The sequence below is a fragment of the Leucoraja erinacea genome, chromosome 11 (genome assembly GCF_028641065.1).
Source record: "Leucoraja erinacea ecotype New England chromosome 11, Leri_hhj_1, whole genome shotgun sequence".
NCBI classification, from domain to species: domain Eukaryota; kingdom Metazoa; phylum Chordata; class Chondrichthyes; order Rajiformes; family Rajidae; genus Leucoraja; species Leucoraja erinaceus.
Window position 1 is genome coordinate 40,483,056 of NC_073387.1, and position 26,530 is coordinate 40,509,585.

Consider the following 26,530-nt stretch of genomic DNA (forward strand, 5'->3'; position numbering starts at 1 on the left):
ACACACTGGTCAACAGGGTTTTAGTCTCTTCCTTCGGGGGGAGTGCAACTTTTATTTGTCATGTCCCTCGTCTCCGTCTCTGCCTGCGCTGAGGCCTAATGGCGGAGCTGGCAGCCTCGGGCCCGACTCGGAGATGTGGCAGCATTCCAGCGGCGGCCTGACTCGGAGTTGTGGCGGCGTTCCGGCGTTGGATCCAGCTTGGAGCTGTGGCTGCGTTCTGGCATTCCGGCGGCGGACCCGACTTCGGAGGTTCAGCCGCGGGCCCAGTGGACGACATCATTGGGAGCTCGCAGGTCACAGGTTGGTGACCTGTTTTTCCGGAGCTCCCGCAACAACAGCTTCGTCTGCTGGACTGGAGGGCGGCATCTTCGGCAGCTTCGATCACCCCGGGCCGCGGAGTTTGAACCGGCCCGTTCGCAGACTCTTACTTACCATCATCTGGTGGAGTCACAACATCGGAGGCCTGGATCACCTCAGCGCAGAGGGAGAACAAGGAGGGAAGAGACAACGACTTTAAGACTTTTGCCTTCCATCACAGTGAGGAGGTGCCTGGTGAACTCACTGTGGTGGATGTTAAATTTGTGTTTATTGTGTGTTTTTTTGCTATTTTTATTATATGTATGACTGCAAGGCAACGAAATTTTGTTCAGACCGAATGGTCTGAATGACAATAAAGGATACTTTGATACTTTGAGGTAAAGTGGAAAATGATCTGAAAGAGACTGAAGCTTGGTGAAAGGTGAATTAGAATCTGGAAGCAATCAGATGGAGAACCACAGCAAGAAAGCCCATAACTTCTTGTGCATCACAAAATTATATTTCAGCATTTTTATGTAAGGTAGGGAGGGAGGGTAAGGGGGAAACTGTTACTCGTCACTTCCTTGCGAGGATGCGACTATTCTCCGAGTCCCATCTTCGCCCCCGTCCTCGCGGCCTACCAACTGAATTGGCGCGGCCTTTCCTGCCGGAGACCGACCAGAGCTTCAGCAGCGCCGCAGCACTGGATTCATCGCAGAGAGGGCGATGCCTTACCTGGGATCGCCATTTGAAGATCCGGAGTGTTGGGCCTGCTGCTTCAACATCATGGAGCTGTCGTTTGCGGAGCTTCAAGCCACGGGCGGCGCTGACTAAAAAATCGTGGAGTCCTGGGATCCCTTTGCCGAGGGCCGCCAGTGTAAATCTCCACCCAGCTCGGCCTGTGGACTTCGGGAGCCGTGGTCTCCGGTAAGAAGTGGCCGATTCAGAATTCGAAGCCGCTGAGAATGTTCTTCTGTTCCAACGTCGGAGTTCCATCATCCCGGCGAGAGGGCCTGAATATCGGGCCACCTGTAGCGGCGACTGTGGTGGGGCTCGGGAGGCCCCGACCACGGGTGAATAACAAAGAGGAGGATGATTGAACTTTGGTGCCTTCCCTCACTGTGGGAAATGTTGATTCCGCTGTATGGGGATGTTTATGTTAAAGTCTATCGTGTGTTGTGTTCTTTTTATTCGTATGGCTGTATGGAAACCCAAATTTCACTGTACCAATTGGTGCATGTGACAATAAATGTCTCTTGAACTCTTGAGGTGTCTAAGCCACCTGGAAATACTGAGTACAAATTAAAACTAAAATGAAAACATATAGTCAATATTGGTGTTGATTTATTATTGTCACATGTACCAAGATACAGTGAAAAATATTTATTATGTGTGACAAACCTAAGTAAAGACATGAACATTTTCACTTCATTCATATGGGGATTAAAGGAAAGTTTCTGCTTGTTGACATAAAAAATGACACTCAACTTTATATGCATTAAATTAGCACAGTTCGGAGCAATTTGGGTACCTATGCATACATTATGCACATAGGATGCCTGAGAGACAGTTAATCAGAAATAAGATCAAGTATTATTTTTAATATCGCTGATGATCACCTAAAGTAGTAATTCACGTGCATAGAAACATACCTGCAAAAATTTTCCCCGTTAACCTTTGTACAAGTTTATATTCTTGAGTGAATTAATTTTCTACATAGATTCTCTTCCATTATTTCACTGCATGCATTGTCTACTTACATACATGCAATACTTTTGAATTTTGAAATTAAACATGCATAACCTTTTTAATTGCATCAAATGTAGATATTCCACCTTGCCATGGCTTAGAATTTTTTCTTATGCATGTCAAACTAGCCATGCTATGCCACTTTCGATCTTCTAGCTTCTTATGGAAGGCATCAGCCAGCAGCAAAACACTGTCATATACGTAGAGATTGGAAATCTGCATGGATTAGACCAAAGAATAACTTTCAGCAAAAATAATGATATTGAAATGACGAGTTACCTGACACAAGGGGACTGCAGATTAATGAAACTCTCAAGCCAAAGACAAGCATTTAATTTCTCTAACGAATTCTTCACCTCACATCAATAAAGATTGAGTGTGAAAATTTATCAGTCCTCTGGGATAGCACAGAATCATACCGTTAAATGTCTTTGAGAAGTCGACACCAAGAGCATTAATAATATCAAATAATTTCACCAACCAGAGCACTCACTAAAAAACCTTGATTAAAACACATAAAAATCATGAAATGGACTTTGGCAATTAGTCAATGTATAATCAATATTTTGCTTTAAGTAGTTTTATATGCGATTTGCTCTGATATTTGGTCAAGGTAGCATCTGCATTATTGCAGCTTGTTGAAATATCAATCAACTTAAATAATTTCATGACTGACGAGACAGGAACTTGGTCTGAATGTTGCAAGTCCATAACAGTAGATTTTCAGCAATCTGAAAAAACAAATGTGGGTGCATCAGAAAAAGTAAATGTCACAATATGGTCCTTTTTCAAACAAATCAAAACAGCATTCCGATTAAAAATATAATGAGAAGCACTGGAAGATCTTATAGGGTCAGGCAGCATCCTAGGAGAGGAATGGAGAGCTGACATTTTAGATTGTTCCGACATTTCAGATCGAGACCCTGCATCTGATCTGAGAAAACAGAAGGGAAAAAGCCAGTATAAAGCGGTGGGGAAGAGCTTTTCACCCACCCCTTTACCCAGCCTCACTATAACGGCCATTTCTCCTCTACACTTTCAGTCCCGATGTAAATTCTTGACCAGACACATGGAGTAATTGAATGATACAGCACAAAAACAGGTCCTTTGGCCCAACATATCTATGCCGACCAACATGCCCCAGCTACATCAGTCCCATCTGCCTGCGTTTGGCCCATATCCCTCTAAACGCTATTGAGGGAGTGCAGTGTAGGTTCACGAGGTTAATTCCCGGGATGGTGGAACTGTCATATGATGAAAGAATGGAACGACTGGGCTTGTTTTCTCTGGAATTTAGGATGAGAGGGGATCTTATAGAAACATATAAAATTATTAAAGGATTGGACAAGATAGATGCAGGAAACATGTTCCCAAAGTTGGGGGAGTCCACAACCATGGGCCACAGTTTAAGAATAAGGGGTAGAGGTATGAATGGGGAAAAACATTTTCACCCCGAGTTGTGAATTTGTGGAATTCTCTGCCTCAGAAAGCAGTGGAGGGCGATTCATTTGGATGCATTCTAAAAGAGTTAGATAGAGCTCTTCGGCCTAGCGGAATGAAGGGTTATGGGGAGAAGGCAGGAACAGGGTACTGATTGTGGATGATCAGCCATGATCACATAGAATGGCGGTGCTGGCTCGAAGGACCGAATGGCCTACTCCTGCACCTATTTACTATGCTTCTATGTTTCTAAACCTATCCTATCCATACATCAATAGCCCATTCCCTCCACAGATGCTGCCTGACATGCTGAGTTACCCCAACTGCTCTCTTTTTGTTAGCTCTGGAAACCAGCATCTGCAGTCACTTGTGCCATCATTCTGATTGCTACACCGATCCTGCCATGATTATCAAGCCCAATTTTCTGGCTTTTCTTGATGGCTTTCCAAAGATGCATCCCAGTGACAAGTATTGGAGGACAAATACACCTGTGCTGGCAATGATGTAAGCAGATGTGGCATTAAACCATTATAAAATCTTGAATAGTCATTGAGAGTCAAGATCAAATCTAAGACATTCTACTGGTGAGTGAATTCAGGGATAAAAGGGCTGCTAAAAGGCTCTCAATGCCAAATATAGATCATTACTATTGAGCTAATACTATGTAATTGTTTTTAATATATTGGCCTCCAGAAGCAGCAAAAGAAGGGATGAATCGGAAAGAAATAGGTCAGTAACTCAAACTTTCTCTTTTATAATGCATTAGTAAACAGTCAGCAAGGGGAAAGCAGTCACATTCTGACTCGTGGCAGTGAGGCAAGAGCAATTATCATTATCCAATTTTTATCCCTTAATTAGTATCATTTCAGACATATGTACAGCTGCTCCTCGACCTATGATGGGGTTACGTTCCGATAAACCCATCGTAAATCGAAAATATCGCAAGTTGAAAATGCATTTAATACAATGCGATCACGTGACCGGAGGTGACAGGCGGCTCGTTGCCATTGCCGAGCATTTGCCGATCGTAAATTCGAAGTATCGCAAGTCGAAGCATCGTAAATCGGGGAGCATCTGTACACAGGAAATATGAGAAGAAATCTATCATCCAGCCTCTTCAGCTATCCGACCTTAGACTGTTCTCTGTTTTCCTGTCATTAGCAATGATTCTCTGCAACCAATGTAAAATATGTCGTTCTCAGCTTTAAAATGTTACAGCTCAGTCTCCACAGGCAGAAAATTCCAAATGTTCAAAATCTCTAAGAGAAGAGGTTTATCCTCACCTAATGAATGGATGCATCTCTGTACTACAACTAAACCTGCCAGTTCATATTTTCAACATCATCTCTGTTGAGAAACAAGGAACTGCAAGTGCTGGTTTAAAAAGGACAGAAAGTGCTGAGTAACTCAGAGGGTCAGGCAGCCTGACTGGTTGAGTTACACCAGCACTTTGTGTCTGTCAATTCTCCTTGACAATGTCGGCATTTCAACAAATTCACCATTCATCCTTCTGACCTCCAAAGGAAAATGGCTAACCAGCTCAATTGTTCCTTAAAAGAGAAAATTGATTAGATATTCCATATCAGGAAACAACCTTTTTGATATACCTCCAATTAAATTATATGCATCATTTAATATCAGAATATACAGAGTACTCCAGATGAGGTCCCATATGAATTCTCGAGCTGCGAAATATCCCTAATTTTATACATCATTTTCTTTGTAAAAATGCCAACATGCTGGGTACTACAACACCATAGAGTTTCTCGCCACTCAGACCTCCTACCAATCTGGACAATCTCATGTTTCCGCTCATCGCATACATTCTGTCTGCTATTCCTGCCTGCTCATGTATCCCTTCTATATCCCTTTGCAAACTATATTGGCTGGAAATTAGTTGGAGACTTTTGTATGTGTACATCATGTATAATACAAAACTAAATTCCCCAATTTTAACCGTTTTTATGGATCTCTGGAGAAACTGACAATTTGGGCCATGCATTCACTGTCAACATGCTGATGAGGCCTGGTCAAAATAAGAGCTACATTAATCCTTCCACTACTTGCCAATTATCTATCTGAAATTCATAGCATATTTATGCCTATGTTAATAATATTTGTGCCTATGAAATTGGATGAAAAAAATATATATAAAGTACTGCATTTAGGATGGAAAATTGTACAACAAATAGTCTTTAACATACATCAAAACAGCAACTGGATAAGAACATTCATTCTCTCTCAGTTTTAGTCCCTATTAAATTTACTTGGAAATAGCAGATGGATTCCAAATCTATTAGTTCTGTGTCTTTACCAACAACATGTGAACTGTAAGAGTTTAGAATTAAAGCACGGTCTAAAGAACAAATCCATCAGAAATGAGTCATTCTAGGATTAAAGCTATGAAAAAATATGAAACTCAAAAAAAAACCTTAAACATTAGGGTGGCACTGTGGCGCAGCGGTAGAGTTGCTGCCTTACAGCGCCAGAGACCTGAGATCGATCCTAGATCCTGACTACGGGGGCTGTCTATATGGAGTTTGTACGTTCTCCCAGTGACCTGCGTGTGTTTTCTCTTGGAAGCTCTGGTTTCCACCCATGTTTATTATTTATTAAACTTTATTTCAGACAAGAGATGACATAAAATACATTGCACATAAAAACACCATAAAATACAAATAAAAGCTTAGTAAATTACTTATAAGAGCATCATAAATTATCTACAAAAACACGATACATGATTTAAAATCCAGAATAAAAAAGATCAGTGTCTCACAATGAGACAACTATATCAATATCTCCACATCCAGAATTCATAGCATGTAGTGCTAAACCTTATGTTTGATAAGACCACGATAATTAAATTTTCAGAGACAATAATCCTACAAATGAATTTATACATATGATTTCTTAGGATAGCTTCTAAAGTACTGACTCCTGCAGCCACAAACATTTCACTAGTACTACACCATCTAGGTTTCCTTAGCAGTGTTCTCATGGCATTATTATAAGCCACCTATATATAGTCTCTGTAAACTTGCTTTTCCGTAGTTTGACCACAGGTGTGCAGTATAGAGTGGTGTGCAATATGCTCTAAACAGAGACATCTTCACCACATCTGTACATGCACCAAACTTACGTGAGAGAATATTCGACTGTACATACAGCATATGTCGTTGCCTATAAATATCCTCATCAGACGTACAGGTTTGTAGGCTAATTGGCTTGGTATAAATGTAACCTTGTCCATAGTGTGTGTAGGATAGTGTCAGTGTGTGCGGATCAATAGACAATAGGCAATAGGTGCAGGAGTAGGCCATTCGGCCCCTCGAGCCAGCATCGTCATTTAATGTGATCATGGCTGATCATCCACAATCAGGATCATTGGTCGGCATGGGCTCGGTGGGCGGAAGGGTTTATTTCTGTGCTGTATCTTCAATTTAAACTAAACTAATGTTCAAATAGAACACAGTACAAGAACAGTACAGCACCTGAACTGACCCTTCAGCCCATGATGTCTGAGCTGAACATGTTGCCAAATTAATTTGCTCCCTTTTTTCCTGCACATAATCCACATCCCTCCATTCCCTGCATATTCATGCGCCTATGCAATGTTGTAATATTTTCCTTCAAAGAGTAATTTGTCAGAATTATTCTGTTTTTTTTTATGAATGTTTTCATTCTTTTAGCTTCTGGCATTGACAATATTTTGCCTTTTGACGAATTTATTTGTTTTGATTTTCCTATCAGTTATCACATTTATGCAGTACAACTGATATATATACATATATTTATATATATATATATATATATATATATATATATATATATATACATTATTAATACAATACAATACAACACACATTAATATTGTCTTTCAAAGTAATACAAATTCTGAACAAAAATCTCTACAAGCAGCAAAATTGCATAAATGGAAGTTATTGTTTAACATCTGTAAATTTGGATCAGTAAAGACATTATTGTCCAAAAAATCAACACACATTCTTTTTTTTTTTGCAGCTTTGCATAATAAAACCGTTACAAATGCAAAAGCCATTATTCTCAAGTGCCATTTATGTTAGCATGAGGAAAACCTTGCTTCCAGGATCCAATAAATTATATCTGCTCTTTGCTTATAATAAACAATGATGCATATTATGACTAAAACTGCAGACCATATTCTATTTTGTTTTGCCATGTCAAATTAACTTTAAAAGTGTCCTTTGTAATGAATGCCTTCATCAAGCATCCATGCATTCTGCTGTTAATTGCTAGATATTCTTCATTAAAGTGTCCTAATTATACTTTATTTCATGGATTTCGCATTTAAAAATCTGAAGGAGGAATTTTTCCTGTGGGTTATGTCTGACAGTGCAAATTTAATTCCTACGTTCTTTACAAACATTGTCTTTCACTCAGGTCTGTCTTTTCTAAAACTCATTTCTGTTATTTTGTCCTTGTGGGCCTGAGAGAACAATTACTGTCAGACTTTCTAATATGTTGAAACAAGATAACAATGCAGGAAAAAAAACATTTTCGCTAACAAGTAAACAGAAAATAGAACACAACAGCACAGGAACAGACCCTTTGGCAATAGTAAAGCTAACAATGGCCTTTCATATGATCCATATCCCTCCATTCCCAGCATATCCATGTGACTTTCTAAAAGCCTCTTAAATGCCACAATCGTATCTGCCTCCACCACCATCCCAGGCAGTCTGCTCTCTGTGTAAAAAAATGTCCCCCAAATTAATTTAAAATTAATTAATAACAGGGCAGTGTAGTGGCGTAGTGGTAGAGCTCCTGCCTAACAGCACCAGAGGGTTTGACCCTGACTACAGGTGCTTGGCTGTACGGAGTTTGTACGTTCTCCCCGTGACTTGCTTCGGTTTTCTCTAATATCTTCGGTTTCCTCCCACACTCCAAAGACATACGTGTTTTTAGATTAATTGGCTTGGTATAAAATGTAAAATTGTCCCTAGTGTGTGTAGGCTAGTGTTGATGTGTAGGGATTGCTGGTCGGAACGGACCTTGTGGGTTAAAGGGCCTATTTCTGCACTGTATCCATAAAATTAAAACTAGAAATTTCCTTTAAATTTTAAGCCAAGGCAAATTCCTTGTATGTGTACATACTTGGTCAATAAATATTAATTTAATTGATTTATTCTTAAAGCTATGCCCTCTAGTCCAGTTCACTTGGATAAAAGCTTCTATCTACCATATTTATGCCTCTCATCATTTTATAAATGAGTCAATGGTACTGTCGCATATTGTCGCATGTACCGAGGTACAAGGAAATTCATTTTTGCATACAGTTCAGTACGTATTACTATACAAAGGCCTCAACATCTGAAGTTCCAGAGAAAACAATCCAAATTTATCCAACTCTCCTTGTGGATAATACTTTGTAATCCAAGCAGTGGTCTGGATCCTCTCCAAGGACTCTACATCCTTCCTGGAACGGGGTGACCAGAACTGCACGTAATACTCCAAAAGTGGCATAACCAAAGTACAACATGACGTCAAGACTTTTATACACAATGCCCCAACCAATGGAGACATGCATACCATACAATCACAATCACAATCACAATAATCACAAGCACAATAATACTGTATTCGCCAAGTATGTTTTGCAACCTACGAGGAATTTCATTTGTCAAGTCAGTCATACAAATATAGAGCAACTGAACACTCAAAACACATTTTACCATAAACATCCATCACAGTGACTCCTCCACATTCTTCACTATGATGGAAGGCGAAAAGAAAGTTCAATTCTCTTCGCTTCTTTGCTCCCGCGCAGTCGGGGGCCTCGAGCTCTCCGCTGATGGGGACAATCTTGATTCCCGTAGCTGGCAGCGTTTGGGCCCTCCGCATTGGGGCAATCAGCTCCTGCATCGGGATGATGTCAGCTCCCCCTCTCCGATGATCGGACCCCGCGTCGGGACTAGTCGAGCCGCTGCCTCGTTGGAGCTTCCCGATTCGGCCACTCCCGAGACTGTGAGCTCATGATAGTAAAGTCCGCAGGCAGCGGTTGGAGCGATCCCAGGCAAGGGATCGCTCCGATGTTAAGTCCACGCCCCGTGATGGGGCTCAAAGTCAATCCGAGGAGCCCTCCAGCTCCATCGATGTTAGGCCGCAGGAGATACAACCCGGAAAACAATACATCTCCGGCAACTGAAAATAAGTTTCCACTGACTCCCTCCCCCTCTCCCCACATAAAACAAACTGGGGAACATTTACACAAACTTTTAACACACACTAAAAATTAAAAAAAGACGAAAAAACAGACAGACTGTTGGTCGGGCTGCCAATCGTGCCTTTCTTTACCATTCTATCTCCATGTGCAACAGATGACAGCTGTACATAATCTAACCACAATGGTGCTCGGAATTGAATAGCTAATGGTATTTCCTTGCACCATTACCCCATAGGATTTGAATTGTAATTCTGGCAAGAAATTGCACCAGATATTCATCGTAGATGAACATTCATGCTGATACTTGCCAGAAAATGATGAGAAAATGACAGTCCATTTTCTAATTACTTACACCTTCTAATGGTTTTATCTTCCACAGGATATTTACACAAACCCATTTAAGGACAAATAATGTAAATGGATGATGTATTCATTTAAATATTTTGCAATTATTTTTAAGACATTACATAATCCAAGCATGAGTGCATTCTTAAAAAATGAAAATGGCTTAAAAACCCACTGACCAAGGAAACTATGCAAAGCATCTTAGACAGCAGAGATGTATGTACATGCAAGAACTCTGCTCACTTTCACAAATTCAGCACACCTGTCTCTGCAGACATATTTCTGATTCAGCTACCCAACTGTATAAATCCTTTAGCACCAGACAACTGTTGCAATAATATCACAATTCTAACCTTATGCCACATGGGTTTCCGTGGTTGTTTGACATTTTACACAAATAACTTTAGTTTAGTTTAGTTTAGAGATACAACGCGGAAACAAGCCCTTCAGCCCATTGAGTCTGCACTGACCAGCACATTAACACAAGGGACAATATTTAAAATTCTTTATACCAAGCCAATTGACCTACAAACCCGTACATCTGTGGAGCGTGGGAGGAAACCGGTGTTCTCAGAGAAAACCCACGCAGCTCATGGGGAGAACTTACAAAATCTGTACAGACAGCGCCTGTAGCCAGCATCTAACTTGGGTCTCTGGCGTTGTAAGGCAGCAACTCTACCGCTGCGCCATCGTGCCGTTCTTATAACCATATAACCATATAACAATTACAGCACAGAAACAGGCCCTCTCAGCCCTTCTAGTCCATGCTGAACACGTATTCTCCCCTAGTCCCATCTACCTGCACTCAGACCATAACCCTCCATTCCTTTCCCATCCATATAACTATCCAATTTATTTTTAAATGATAAAATCGAACCTGCCTCCACCACCTTCAATGGAAGCTCATTCCAAACAGCTACCACTCTCTGAGTAAAGAAGTTCCCCCTCATGTTACCCCTAAACCTATGTCCCTTAATTCTCAAGTCAAGTCCTCTAGTTTGAATCTTCCCTACTCTCAGTGGGAAAAGCTTATCCACATCAACTCTGTCTATCCCTCTCATCATTTTAAATATCTCTATCAAGTCCCCCCTTAACCTTCTGCGCTCCAAAGAATAAAGACCTGCTCAACCTTTCTCTGTAACTTAGTCGCTGAAACCCAGGCAACATTCTAGTAAATCTCCTCTGTACTCTCTCTATTTTGTTGACATCCTTCCTATAATTGGGCGACCAAATTTGTACACCATACTCCAGAATTGGCCTCACCAATGCCTTGTACAATTTAAACATTACATCCCAACTTCTATACTCAATGCTCTGATTTATAAAGGCCAGCACACCAAAAGCTTTCTTTATCACCCTATCTACATGAGATTCCACCTTCAGGGAACTGTGCACAGTTATTCCTAGATCCCTCTGTTCAACTGCATTCCTCAATTCGCTACCATTTACCATGTGCGTCCTATTTTGATTTGTCCTGCCAAGATGTAGCACCTCACACTTATTAGCATTAAACTTCATCTGCCATCTTTCAGCCCACTCTTCCAACTGGCCTAAATCTCTCTGTAGACTTTGAAAATCTACTTCATTATCCACAACACCACCTATCTTAGTATCATCTGCATACTTACTAATCCAATTTACCACACCATCATCCAGATCATTGATGTACATGACAAACAACAGTGGACCCAACACAAATCCCTGTGGCACCCCACTAGTCGCTGGCCTCCGACCTGACAAACAGCCATCCACCATTACTCTCTGGCATCTCCCATTCAGCCACTGTTGAATCCATCTTGCTACTCCACCATTAATACCCAATAATTGAACCTTCTTAACCAACCTTCCATGAGGAACCTTTTCAAAGGCCTTACTGAAGTCCATATATACAACATCCACTGCTTTTCCCTCATCAATTTCCCAAGTAACCTCTTCACAAAATTCAAGAAGATTAGTCAAACATGACTTTCCAGGCACAAATCCATGTTGACTGTTCCTAATCAGACCCTGTTTATCCAGATGCTTATATATATTATCTCTAAGTATCCTTTCCATTAATTTGCCCACCACTGATGTCAAACTAACAGGTCTATAATTGTTAGGTTTACTCTTCGAACCCTTTTTAAACAATGGAACAACATGCGCAGTACACCAATCCTCCGGCACTATTCCCGTTTCTAATGACGTTTGAAATATTTCTGTCATAGCCCCTGCTATTTCTACACTAACTTCCCTAAATGTTCTAGGGAATATCCTGTCCGGTCCTGGAGACTTATCCACTTTTATATTTTTCAAAAGTGTTAGTACTTCCTCTTCTTTGAATCTCATAGTTTCCATAGCTACTCTACTTGTTTCCCTTACCTCACGTAATTCAATATCCTTCTCCTTGGTGAATACCAAAGAAAATAAATTGTTCAATATCTCACCCATCTCTTTTGGCTCTGCAGATAGCTGTCCACTCTGACTCTCTAATGGACCAATTTTATCCCTCGTTATCCTTTTGCTATTAATATAGCTGTAGAAACCCTTTGGATTTACTTTCACCTTACTTGCCAAAGCAACCTCATATCTTCTTTCAGCTTTTCTAATTTATTTCAAGATTCTTTTTACATTCTTTATACTCCTCAAGCATCTCATTTACTCCACGCTGCCTATAATTATTGTAGATCTCTCTCTTTTTCCGAACCGTGTCCAATTTCCCTTGAAAACCATGGCTCTTTCCAATTTTTACTATTTCCTTTCAACCGAACAGGGACATAAAGATTCTGTACTCTTAAAATCTCACCTTTAAATGTCTTCCATTTCTCTTCCACATCTTTCCCATAAAACAAAATGTCCCAATTCACTCCTTTTAAATCCTTTCGCATCTCCTCAAAGTTAGCCTTTCTCCAATCAAAAATCTCAACCCTAGGTCCAGTTCTGACCCTCTCCATAATTATATTGAAACTAATGGTATGAAGCAACATATTTCTTCATAGTTTTATTAATATAAATTATTAATCATTCTCATTTCATATTAAAACAGTAGCATCTGAAAATATCGTTTGTGTGTACATTCATCCAGTCTAGCTTTAAAAAATGTACATAATATTAATTTGCTCTTTATCCAATATTAATTATCATCATCACTTAGTTATTTTTCCCTGGAAATATCATCCAGATATGATATTACCTAAAGAGCAAAGTCATTAAAATGCTATTAGCCAAATCCCCTACCTCCATGTGCTGTGTGAAGGGGTCTTTAGGATTACACATAACTGAAGAAAATCTATGATTGCTTCTTAAACAGTACTGGCTCTTGCTTTCTGACATGGGGAAGGTTTGGCGAATGACAGTCAGTCTTCCAGTCAATCTTCTTGCCAGCTCTCGAATATCTGCATCGTTTATTTCCTTGGGTTAACAAAGAATGACAAATTAGCTAATTCGTTTGTTAAAGCAACATTACTTCGTAAATTCAATCACATTAATGTTTGTTATACAGAAAAGCTTGGGGCAAGAGTACTGGCAGAATTTTCAACAGCAGAATCCCACTGCTGCACCTACCTAGTGCCACTCCTCCCCACCCCAGATATGCAAAAGTTGCTAAACATAGTATTCATGAAAATAAAATCATACTTGACTAATAGATTGGAGCACTTTGTGAAAGTGTCGAGTTGAATTTACAAGGGGGAAATCAATGTAGGGGATGTATTTGATAATATCCTGAGCAGGATACTGGTCAACAATGTCAGAGTACATGGAATTGGGGATAAGAAACAGATCTGGAATGAGCAGTGGTAGAAACCAAAGATCGGGAATATGTTGGACCTTTCTCAGTTGGGCAGTCTGTGATTAGTTGGGTTCCGCAAGGATCCGCGCTTGGGCTTGAACTATTCACAATCCATATCAACTACTTGCCTAGTGGATTAGCTATTATAATTTCAAGTTTTCTGGTGATGCAAAACGCGGTGAGATTGTGAGTATAATTAAATAATCTTCAAGGGGATGTAGACAAGTTAAGTGAATAGGTATGAACAATTCAGGCCCAATATAAATGTTGTAAAATGTTAAATTATCACGATACACAAAACACAGAGAGGCATAATATGTTTTAAACAAAGATAGAGAACATGGGTGATCAAAGGGATTTTGGTTTATCCGCACGTCAGTGAAAGCCAACATGCAGGTGCAGCAAATAATCAGGATGAAGTGCAGGTGGTGAAACTTGGCATTTTCTAGCTTAGATAACAGGAGGTGTTCATTCCAAACCGTGATTGATAGTTTATTAAGGGAATGAAGGAACATAAGGACAGCGCAAGCCAAACAGTGGAGGAGGTGGAAGATCAGTCATGTTCCTGATGAATTGTGGGCTACTGGTCCCATTTCTGATGTTCTTGTCATGTGTTCAAAAGTTCTGATTTGTTTTCATATCTATCAAGTGAACGAGTGGACAGTGGTATTTCATATGTGAACAGTACTTTGCTACTTCTAATGATTGAAAATGCACAATTGTTACATATATAATAGTTTGCATGCAAATATTCTGCACAAACAATAAGCAATAAAACCAGTAAATCTAGAACTGAGGATTAACCTCTCATTAGTAAAGTGTGAAGCATCCCAGGATTAATGTCCCTCCTTTAATGTTTGCTGATGATTGGAAAGTATATCAAGTCCAGAATTAAAATATTACATCTAGTTAGTAAAAAAGTTAGCCTTGGGGAGATTCATTAATTCATTAATTTTCAACTGTTGCATTTCAATCCAGTCTATAATTGGATCAGGACTGTTGTGCAGCTCTGTCCAAGCAGCAGGGGAAATATTCACATGGGATATCCGGCTAAAACTTTAAACCTATTAATCTTAGACTAGTGTGCAAACAAACCCTTTCTATGTATCCAAGAAAATAAATTGGTAGAATTTTCACAATAACTATGGAGATTCTGATTTTAGTATCATTATGTTTTTCTTCTCAGGGAATACAAACTCCTTACACCTTTCACCTCTTTTTAACAGCAACAGTATAAAATCTACAATAATGGATAGCTTCATTATAAAGTTCCCAACAAAGCTTAGGTCCTGCAACTAAAGTGGCATTCTGCAGTGTTTATATTCACGTGTCATTTTGTACTTCACCATAATTGGGCCAGAAGTTGCCACCAATGGCTTTTCACTCCATGACTACAACTCTTCAAAGTTTCCATATGTTCTTTTGTACCTCCTGCAAACCAGCCCATGAAGCTCCAGCTGTCTGGTTTAATGAATGCCCTCATTTGCAGTTATTGTCATGATCAACTTAAACCAGAGACTGTAAAGAGTTACACTGGCAAATTCTACTGAGAACATAACCTTGCAACCTTGCAAGCAAACATTTAAAACAACACTTTGAAATTGCTTCTGACTATTTCTGGTAGGCTGATTATCAGCACACAAACTCACACCATTACACCACTCCCTCGTAAGGGATCACCAATAATAAGCTGTAACATTCCTTATACCTGCACATAATTATTGAAAAGACAGAGATGTAATATTAGCTGAGAATGGTGGGGTGGAAAATATTTAGGGTTAATGCATCACACCTACTATTGGTGTGATGCAAAACCAAATATACAGATTATGCAAGTAAAGGGCCTGTCCCACTTGGGCCTGTTATTTACGCGACATCATTACGCGTGATGCGCACGTGATGTGCATTATGTGTGCATGTGTGGATGTGTATCATTTTGCCTTTGAAAGGTATTTCCTCGAAAACCAGAAGCAAAAACACAGAGATTTTTACATATTTCGAAAGGAATTTAGAATTTAGTTCAGAAATCCATTCTATGGTCAATTATTTCCACAGATTTTGAATAAAATTGTTCACATAACTCAATTTTTAAAATATAATCGCCACTTGCCAGCTGCTGGCGTCACAATGCCCACATGCCCACCAATCGAGGCCCACCTGCCTCCTGGCCCTGCCCCCCCGCTGTGGTCTAAAGCATTGTTTATGTTTAGACGACACCTGGCGATAACCTATGACACCACCTACGACAACCTATGACAGTAAAAACTATCGCTACTGTCGCCAAAAATTTTTCAACATGTTGAAGATTGTCGCCTGTAGTCGCCCAAAAAGCTACCTAAGTGGGATTGGCCCGTAAGGATCTATAATTTCCTACATTCTTGCTGCTGGAATGGGATGAACCATAATCTTCTGACTCAGTGCAAAGAGCGCTACCTAGTGAGCTATAGTTGAAACCAAGAGGAAATGGTGTTTGTAGATGCATTTGCTCACTTTGATTACTCATGTAAGATCAATGAACCCCTTAGTGTACTTTGCACCTTACTTCTGCCATTGGCCTCCATAGTTATCTGAACCTTACTGCCTTCTGAGATGGGTCTAGCGGGCATCATGCATGCAGGATGTCACATATCCATCCTTATCTCACGATCAAGACATCCAGTGCAATATCCAAAATCTTTTGACTCATCTTTCATTTTGCGCCATTTTCCATGTTCTACAGATCAAATTTATTGCCTGCTTTACAGACATTGCTCCGGCAATAACACATTTTGCCTTTATAAAATATTAGAGTGTGGGGCCCGTTGGGTCCATGTCACACGGGAGGCCTGGTCCTCCAACACAACCCGTTCCCCAATGCAATATTCTATCGCTCACCCATAGCCACCAACTGCGCAGACGCGGCTCATTTGCCCTCATCCCCCAGCACACCCTCCCCATCCTCTTCACCCTCCGTCTTCTTTCCCCTCTTCTCCTCCCCTCCCCCACTGCCTCCCTCACATCTCCCTCCCTCCTTTTCCCTACCCTCAGTCACTCCCTCCCTCCATAACTCCTCTCCCCTCCCTACCCCCCTCCTATCCCTCTATTCCCAACTAACCCTACTCCTAACCTCACCCTAACCCCCCACTAACCCCCCTGGCCTCCTCCACTGCCCTCCTCTCTATTCCCCACTCCCTACCTCCCCCACTCCACCTCTTCTCCCCTATTCCTCCTCCTCCCCCCCTCTCCCTCCTCACCTCCCAAAGTTTTCCCCCCGCTCTGTCCCTACGCCTCCCCTCCCTCAATCCCCCCACTCTCCTTCCTCACCTCCCCAGGATCTTGCGAGGTGCTGCTCCTTTCCATCCTTGCATGACCAGAGCAGCTGTACCGCCGCGCTCAGAGCCAGGCTCAGCGTCCGGGCCTCGTTTCCTTGGCACAGCCTCAGCCCACCACGCGGGCCCAGAGAAGCATCAGCCATAGGCCTCAGGGCTAGTCTCAGGGCCCAGGCCCCGGATTGTCGGCATGGCCTCTCCTTGCCCCTGGAGCAGGCAGCCACTGCTGCCCGCAAACGCAGCCCCAGCCACAGCGCCAAGGCTGTGGATCTTCGTAGGGCCGGAGCAACAGTAAACTTGAAGTAATGTTACTCATGTCACCAGTGTGAAAAAAGGTGGCAATATGAATTCTGGAAAAGCTCCAACTACGTGGGCGCAGCTGAGGACCCATTGGGTGCCCTTTGCAATACCAGTAAAGACGTGCAGGGGAACTCTCCTCCAACTGTTCATGCTTGGGTGGGGGCGGGGCGCTGTTTTAAGTTACATTTTTTTTAAACGTTAAGAACTTTTAAAATATACCATCAATCGTTCTGAACAAAACTTGTTTCATTTACAACACAGGTCAATGGTGAATAAGGTGGGGCTAAAATGGTAGCGCTATCGTGTACCGTTTTTGCGCAAATAGAGGTACAACACAAACCTGCAAACAAACAAGATGAGTTTTAATAAAATACTAGACCAAGTGGATGTGTGTGTGTGTGTGTGTGTGTGTGTGTGTGTGTGTGTGTGTGTGTGTGTGTGTGTGTGTGTGTGTGTGTGTGTGTGTGTGTGTGTGTGTGTGTGTGTGTGTGTGTGTGTGTGTGTGTGTTTAGAAGTTTTGCCTTTAGCACTTCTGACCCTTCCAGACCCTATAACTTAAACGGTGGAATGAGATCTGAGCTAAAATCATATTTTGAGATACATCCAACAAGCAAAAGACTCTCACCCCCCCTCCTCCATCTCTACATTGAAATCGCGGTTCATGGACAATCCATCAGAATCAGAACCGATGCTAAATTCCTAACTGCCTAAATTGTGATTATTCTATACTGGGGTAAGGGAGAAGTTTTAGAGCTCACTGCTTCATTTATTCTCATTCAATTCAGCTTGTTCTAAAAACCTATGCTCTTCAGAATACAATTTGTGTTATAATTTTCCCCTTAAAGAATTCACATCAGGTCATTGTTTCATAATATGAACTTTTCCTCTCTTCGCACAAGGGAGAATTGTTCCATGATGTGAACCTTTTTTCTTTCACTCCTGGTATTTCTTGCAATTGCTGTTTTTTGTATCTTACCAGATGCTCCAAAGGTCAGTTTTCAGAGTAGCTCCAAAGCTACTGACACAGCAAGAGGTGAGGCAGATTAGACAACTGCCCCAGTATATTCCTAACCTCAGTTCCAGTAAGTCCTTTAGAGAACACGGAGAGGGGAGGGGGAGAGAGGAGGAGAGAAGGGGGGAGAAAGGGGGGAGAAAGGGGGGAGAAGGGGTGGAGACACTTTTAAGAAGCCAGACAACTTTTAATAAAGTTTAGCGGGCCTTCCACACACACACTAACCCTCCCCGCCCACACACTAACCCCCTCTCCCACACACACTAGCCCACCCCACACACTAAACCCCCACCCACACACACTAACCCCACCTGTCTCTGTCTCTGTCTCTCTCTCTCTCTCTCTCTCTCTCTCCACCTCTCTCTCTCTCTCCTCTCTCTCTCTCTCTCTCTCGCTCTCTCTGTTCTGCTCATGCTGCTTCTCAACGATTGGTCATCGCCGTTGCTCCTGTTGTCGATGACGCCGTGTTCCCGTGCACGGCCCAATCAGACTGAAGATGGCGGCGCACAGCAGGTTGCATTAAGGGCAGTGACTGCGATGCACATGGGGCTGCCGTTACCGTTGGCAGCACGACAGATTAAAATAAAACAAATCTCACCCTCTCCTTACCCCCCTGGAAGCTGTGCTGTGGGGAGTGGGCTGTGGGGTGTGGGAATTGGACTGTAGGCTGTGGCAGCTGAGATCCCATTGTGATGCCATTGTCGGCTTCAGAAATGTTCACGGCAGCATATGTAAATGAATGCTATTGTCATTGTAGGACTGCGGGATGCCATTGTGACGTCGTACCTGGAAGCTGCTCTAAACCTCTCACCGCAGTTATTTTTCTCAACATGGGCTTTTTAAAAGCTTTAAATATCAATAATTTGTGAAATATAACATCAAATGCAAAGAAACTTGATACTGACGACCATGGGAAAAAGTTGAGTAAGATTTTGCAAAAGCTTTTGCGCTATTGTGTACCGTTTTGACATAGCTCCTTGATCTCACAGACAGACAGACAGACAGACAGACAGACAGACAGACAGACAGACAGACAGACAGACAGACAGACAGACAGACAGACAGACAGACAAACAAACAAGATGAGACTTTTAATGATAGACAGACAGACAGACAAACAGACAGACAAACTTACAGCACAGCTGATGCTCACAAGTTTTAATTTTGGATCCCTGCTGGAGCATGTATCTCTTTAATTTTGCAGTTAGCCTTTGCTTCACACACTCACGCACATACACACAAAGTAAATCATAATGTTTGCATCAAGGCAGCAAGGCATTGGCGCACTGCCTGCACTGCAATTAATTGGCAGAGGTTATTCAAATGTGCTTTAGTTTCAGAGATTATCCAAATTAGTTCCCAATGCATTACGGCTAGTTGTAGCTTGCTGTGGTTTGTATAACATATACAAATAAATATTTGCACATTGGCGATTGAACATGCTAATTGTGGATATTGTTAAATTCATGACCAGAACTTTTATTTAGTTCAAATGCAAGTGACATGCGTTGCAATGGTTTTGGGGAGAAGGCAGGTAAAAGGGATTAGGAGGCAGAGCTCAGCCATAATTGAATGGCAGAGTAGACACGATGGGCCAAATGGCCTAATTCTAGGTATGTTACAAAACGTACCTGAATCGTGGCTGAGCATCTGCCCCACCCCTTGTGTGTGATTTTGGCGCTGTTTAGAGGGGGCGGGTTTAAAACGCGATTTTTACTAGGCTGTTCCAATCGAAAATGTTCAGCCTAGTAAATCATTAACGGAAAATTGCTGAAAGACCCCGTCGCAAAAGGTATTATTAGTTTTTATGGCCTTGTATAATATTTATAGTAGTTTAAAAATCACTCTCTCACTCCGCAACCTCTCGCAGCCCCAGGGTTTTATAAAGCAAACAATTAAAGGTATGTACCTTATTTTTACATTAAATGGGGCTTGTATATAACCCTGTATATAATGTTTTTCTATAGCGAGTAGCATTTTGGGCTCCTTATATCCCGCAGTATTTTTCTGGGCACTTGAGGGCACAAATCCAGCGCAATGTGAACGTTCTAAACCAGCACGTTCACAAGAACCCACTAGAAAGCCGATTTAAATTGACTTTAGTTTACAGCAAATGAACACTAAATTCCTTCCATTTGGCCTATAAATTGATGTAAATGAGATTTAAAAATCATGTTTTATTGTGAATTATTTGTGAATATTATTTGGACACTTAGGCTATTTAAAAATGTTAATCATTTATTAAGAAATGGATAGATGTTTAGACTAGTAATTGAAGTTTGAAAATTAGCTACAATTGGGTAACTAACCAATTATATGCTTTAATTTCAGGTCATCCAAGTAAGATTATTTTATATTTGTTTCAGAATGCTTCAATCTATGATAACTGAAAATTTCATTCAGTTCTCTTAATTTTTAAGAAGGTTATGGGCTTTGACTGTCCACGATCACAGCTTTTTTGTTATGCCCATAGAAAATCAATAGGGAACAAGATGCTAATTTCCGAGTATGAAAATGGCCATAACTTTTTTTATTACTTGAGATATGAAAGTGAATTAGGTGTCAAATTAAACTTATTGTTATGCTTTATCTGATGGGATAAATTGCAGACTTGATTTTTTAAATCTCAAAATTTTGTAACATTGCTACTAATTCTACTCATATAATTTGAGAACTTGTGACATCATAAAATAATTGTTGACTATGAAAGTCACTTCTGGTTTAATATGGTCACTGTTATTATTGCGTTGTTTTTCTTGCCCTTCCTCAAATAAAGGAAAAATACATGAATTCCGCATTCATCTGAGAATGAGAAGATGCTACACAATTTATCCTACAGAGGTATACCAGCCATCATAGCATCATGTGGATTTGAAGAAAGTAATTTAACACATCTTAACTATGCCAGTCTATTGTAATATAAAACGTCCAAAGAGGCCCACGGTCATATCCCATAGGCTACATTCTGCTTTGCTCTTTAAACATAGATCAAGTTTAACATTAAATTTGTTTTTGATTTACCATTCAGCCTATTGTTGATCAGTGCAGTGATGGGGTGTGAGAGATGGTGATAGTAAGAGGAGCAAGGTGTTGTGGCCCGAGTGGAAATCAACCTAACCCAATGCCTTTGTAGCAGCTCTTGCATGTTCAAGGTCTGATTCCAAATGAGTCATTCACTCAATGTCCTACTCTGTATCCTGTGTGCATGCTTGAAAAATGTGCAGCAGAAACACTTAAGGTAACTCTGAAATAAATGTTTTTGTGCTTTTTCCCCAAGGCACGAAAGAGCAAAATTGCAATAAACAATTTACAAATGAGTCGCTATCTAGATTACCAGTTGTGGCTCCTATTTTCCGAGTGCTTGATCAGATTGCTTGACATCTCTGCATCAAGTACACACATAAATGACCAGGTGGATTTTCCAGTGCTTCATCCTCTCTTTATAGCGGTCTGTCCAATACTAATGTGACATTGTCAAAGGTCATTTGCAAATCTTTCTTGTTCAGGCTGTAGTTATTTCATGTGTTGAATCTCATCCATACTATGCAAGAATGTCCCAAAAAGCTGGAGTAACTCAGCGGGTCAGACAGCATCTCTGGAGAAAGGGAATAGGTGATGTTTCGGGTCTGAATCTGAAGCAGGGTCTTGACCTGAAATGTCATCTATTCTTTTTCTCCGGAAATGCTATCTGACCCGTTGATTTACTCCAACTTTTTGTGTCTATCTTCGGTTTAAACTAGCTACTGCAGTTCCTTCCTGCACACTATGCAGGATTGTGATGAGCTGGGCATCCTACTGAAGAGCATGTTTGCAACAGTTGAAAAGTACAGTTTATGTTAGTTAAATTACCTTGGTTTTCCATCACGCTGTGCGAAATTAGCATTCATGACTAGTCTTCCCAATCTGCATCGTCTCTTGGTAATACATTCCAAATATGCCATCATAAATTATTGCATTTAGGACTGTCAACTAATGCTTCCTCTTAAGTTGGCAAATATTAACTCAAAATAAGATTGATGGTTGTGTAAAATATTTACATGTATCTTTTCTATTCTCTTTTAGTGCCAAGAATACTTAAATAGGATGAGTACTTAGTTTTCCCTCTACGATCATAAAAAGTGTTGCATCACCAGCCTTCTCTGCTTCATCCTAAATTATCTTCAGACTCAAATGAATATCAATTAGCCTACATTTATTCACCTAGTGTGATTACAGGTGAGCTCTGTGTGTTGAAATGTGAATGTTTTCCTCTTATGATAACTTGTGAAGCATCTACTAACTCCAAAACATATGCCTTTTCCAAGTGAGTTTCCAATGTAATGGAAAGAAACATGGCTGTTCATTGCAGGATGTGCCTCGGCAAATGGTTTTGATCCCTAGGCTGTGGTACCAGATGCTCTGACCACAGCAAGCGTAGTGATCAGTACGTGGCTGCAGTGAATAGCTGGGTCTGTGTATCACTGCTGCTGCTGGGGGCATTTGGGCCTGGCAGCAGGGTGATAGATCAGTGCACTACCCCGAGGCACATTCTGTCATTCCCTGCAGTTCTGTAGTCCTTCAGCTGATCCATAGACTAGTGCATGAATATGCCATTGAAGAGGAATTAAATAAATGATTGCCTGTTACAGCTTCCATTAAAGAGGAATATAATCAGTGAAAGCCAAAGTTGCAGTGTCTCCACAGTTAGTCACATATTCCCTTCCCCGTCCCTTTCAGCATTTTGAAGTAATCTCTTCCATTCCCACCTATCTCTCCCCCATCTTATGGCATTTTTGCAGACAAATGCTGGAGATGCAACACCTCCTGTGCCCACCATATTGGAACAAAGACAATCCTTCCAAGAGAAGCACCTTTTGCATTTCTTCTAAACTCACACCTCGAATTCACACCTCGCATCTGTTTTGTGAAGTACCTGTGCTCAGCTGGCATGACCTTGAGCTGAAGACAGCCACAAAAAGCTGGAGTAACTTAGCGGGTCTGGTAACTTAGTGGGTCTGGCAGCATCTCTGGAGAAAAGAAATAGGTTATGTTTCGTGTTGAGACCCTTCCTGGTGCCTCACCATCCCACTCCCTCTTGCACTTGCTGTCTGTGGCTTCTGCACCATTACAACAAAACCTGATGTAAGTTTGAGGAACAATTCCTCACCTTGCCTGGCACGCTGCAGCCTTCAAAACTCAATATTGAATTCTTCGATTCCAGTTAAATCGATCTTTCTTTCATTTGTATCAACACTGCCTGTCATCATTTTGGCTCAGTTTCTCTCTTTTTCTAATTTTTCTTTGTTTTGTACATTCCAACTGTCAGGCATGCCTCACAGCTGTACCATTAAGGGCCTGTCCCACGAGCATGCGACTCCATGCGGCAAGCGCGACCTAAAGGGCCTGTCCCACGAGCATGCGACTCCATGCGGCAAGAGCGACCTAACGTGGTCGCTTGAGCCGTACGGCCTTGCTTGAGCCGTACGGTCCCACTTCGATCGCCGGAGCCATATGGAGTTGTGCGGAGTTGGTCCCGACATCGCACGGGGCTCCGAAAAACTGACCGTGTTCAAAAATTCCGCGCCACAATGGCCTGCCGGCCCACAGCCGCCTTGACGCCGTACGCACCGCCTCGATGGGCATATGCAGCGTCTTGACGCCGTACGCACCGTCTCGACGCGGTACGTCACGCGGGAACTTCGCTCAAACTTCATGTCACTCACTCGACCTCCGCGCGGCCCCTGCTTCTGGTTTGGTCGCGCTTGCCGCATGCAGTCGCATGCTCGTGGGACAGGCTCTTTAGTAATACACAAAATGCCGGAGTAACTCAGCAGGACAGCCAGCATCTCTGGATAGAAGGAATGAGTGACGTTTTGGGACGGGACCCTTCTTCAGACTGAGAGTCTCTTGTGAACCCGTTGGGCGAAAGCCCTGTTTCTGCTCTGTACCTATAAAGTCTAAAGACTGCAGAATGTTTCCAGCATTTTCGATTTCATTACAACTTGATTTCCAGCATGATAAATGCTGAAAATAAATCCTATTGCATACCAATGATGCAGTACGCAGTAAACACCAGATTTTATGATAGAACTTCATTGGGATATTTGGGTCTGACTGTAAAATTTTGGCTGTGTAATTGTGGTCGCAGACTGTGCAAAATTAGGACACAAAGTGCTGGAGTAACTCAGTGAGTCAGGTTACATTTTGAAACGATGAACTGCAGATGGTGGTTTACACCAAAGGACGCAAAGTGCTGGAGTAACTCAACGGGTCAAGCAGCATCTCTGAAAAAACATGGATGTGTGATGTTCCAAGTCGGGACCCTTCTCCAGACTGATTATGGAGTGAGGAGGGGGGTGGAGGGATAAAAAGCTGAACATAAGAAGAGGCAGGCTAAGATGTGGCAGGCAATAGGTTGACACAGGCAATGGTTTTTTATGTGAGGAGGAGTGGAGATTGTGGGGGGGGGGTGTAACAAGAGGCTAAGGGAGGGATTTGTTCGAGGTTACCTAAAATTGGAGAATTCAGTGTTCAAATAGTTAGGTTGTAAGCTACCCATGCAAAATATGAGGTGCTGTTCCTCCAGTTTTATGTGGCCTCGAGAAATGTAGGACGGCCAGGACAGAAGTGTCAGTATGAACAGATAGCATCTCTGGAAAACATGAATAAGCTGTTTATGCAGTCATGGGTCCACGGTAAGCTTTCTTGGTTAGTTTAGTCTAGTCTCAGCAAAATGTAGCATGATCCAGCGTTTTAACATAGACAGCTCCTGCTAAATTTGAATTTCTAGAATGAGACCCGAAATCGGGCTTTCAAGCCATCAGGTTGAGAACCCACTTACTCCTTCTGTCTCATCATAATTCTTCCAGCAATTGCTCCCTCTTGGCCGATTCAGAGGACATGGCCAACAATCCTTGCTTGCCCCAGGAAAAGTAAGCATTGCAGAGGCCAGGGCAGAAACTGGGCTTTGCCTTTTCTTAACTTCAACACTATTAGCTTTATATCTATTTTAGAATTCTCTTCAGTCAACAGCGTGGCCTCATCTATGAAGGCTTAGATAACAAGACGTGATAATGGCCTGGAATTAGCTGCAATGTGTAAACTGGCAGCAGATAGCATAAGTAGACAGCTGTACTGCATGATCCTCCAGTGGCAAATTAATCTCAAAATCTGCTAGAAAATAATTAGAGCATGCCACAGAGAGCTCGGCTGTGGTTCAGACCCTCATCTAGCCAGCTGTACCTAGACTGTATCATTATTACATCAGGAATACACAGCTAAGATTTATTCTTTACAAAAATTTCCTCTGGTCAACAGTTAGTTTTCTATGGCAGCAAACTATTAATATATATAATCAAGGATATATTATCCACACGGGGAATAAAAAGTTCTTCTATCATCTGTGTCTGTCTGCGATCAGTGGATGTTGCAAAGTGCTTGATCACAGATTACATGATTTCAACTGCAATATCACAGATTATCACCCCAAAAAGGCAATTTAACCATTGCAAGAATATCACTTTCCTAATCAATAGATTAGTTAAATAAATATAGATAATGTTGGCAATTGGCCTAATTTCTGTTTTTTAATATTTGTTCTGGGATGATTAATTTAATCAAAAAAAGCTGAGAATGTAATTATATTGTAATGTCTAGGCTGACATGCCTCATTTAAATGTGTTTAGTATACTTCCCCTTGCAGCCACATTTCATTTTGCAATCTCTTAAGTGGGAGGAATAACTCCCCAAGGCTAAATCAAGGCAGTCCGCTTTGTCATGTGTCATTTTTTGTGTGCATGTGTGTTCGTGGGGGAAATCTGCACTGCAGATTTGAAGGTTAATTGGCTTCCGTAAAAATTCTAAATTGTTCCTTGTGTGTAGGATCGTGTTGCTGTATTGGGATCGCTGGTCAGCACAGATTTGATGGGCCGAATGGTCTGCTCCCACACTGTATCTCTAAACTAAACTAAACTTTGTGGAATGGTCCATATTTAAGGACTCTGCAGCCAACCTAAGTGAGTATGTCATTTCATCACAGTAAATATGTAGAGTAATTTGTTAGAATGTCGGAGGTTGAGGGGATAGAGGAATATAAAATGATGAGAGGCATAGATAGGCCAGACAGTCAG

General features: G+C 41.4%; 1 protein-coding gene across 1 annotated transcript in view; it reads right to left on the reverse strand.

Annotated features, from left to right (window-relative positions):
• The window catches only part of LOC129701709 (glutamate receptor ionotropic, delta-2-like), a 448,180-nt gene that overhangs the window by 123,131 nt on the left and 298,519 nt on the right, over positions 1 to 26,530 (reverse strand). The window contains exons 6-7 of the mRNA XM_055643077.1: positions 13,250 to 13,423; positions 2,101 to 2,262 (exon numbers count right to left, since the gene is read on the reverse strand). Of these exons, the coding sequence (XP_055499052.1) occupies positions 2,101 to 2,262; positions 13,250 to 13,423 (336 nt within the window). The remainder of the gene's footprint in view (positions 1 to 2,100; positions 2,263 to 13,249; positions 13,424 to 26,530) is intronic.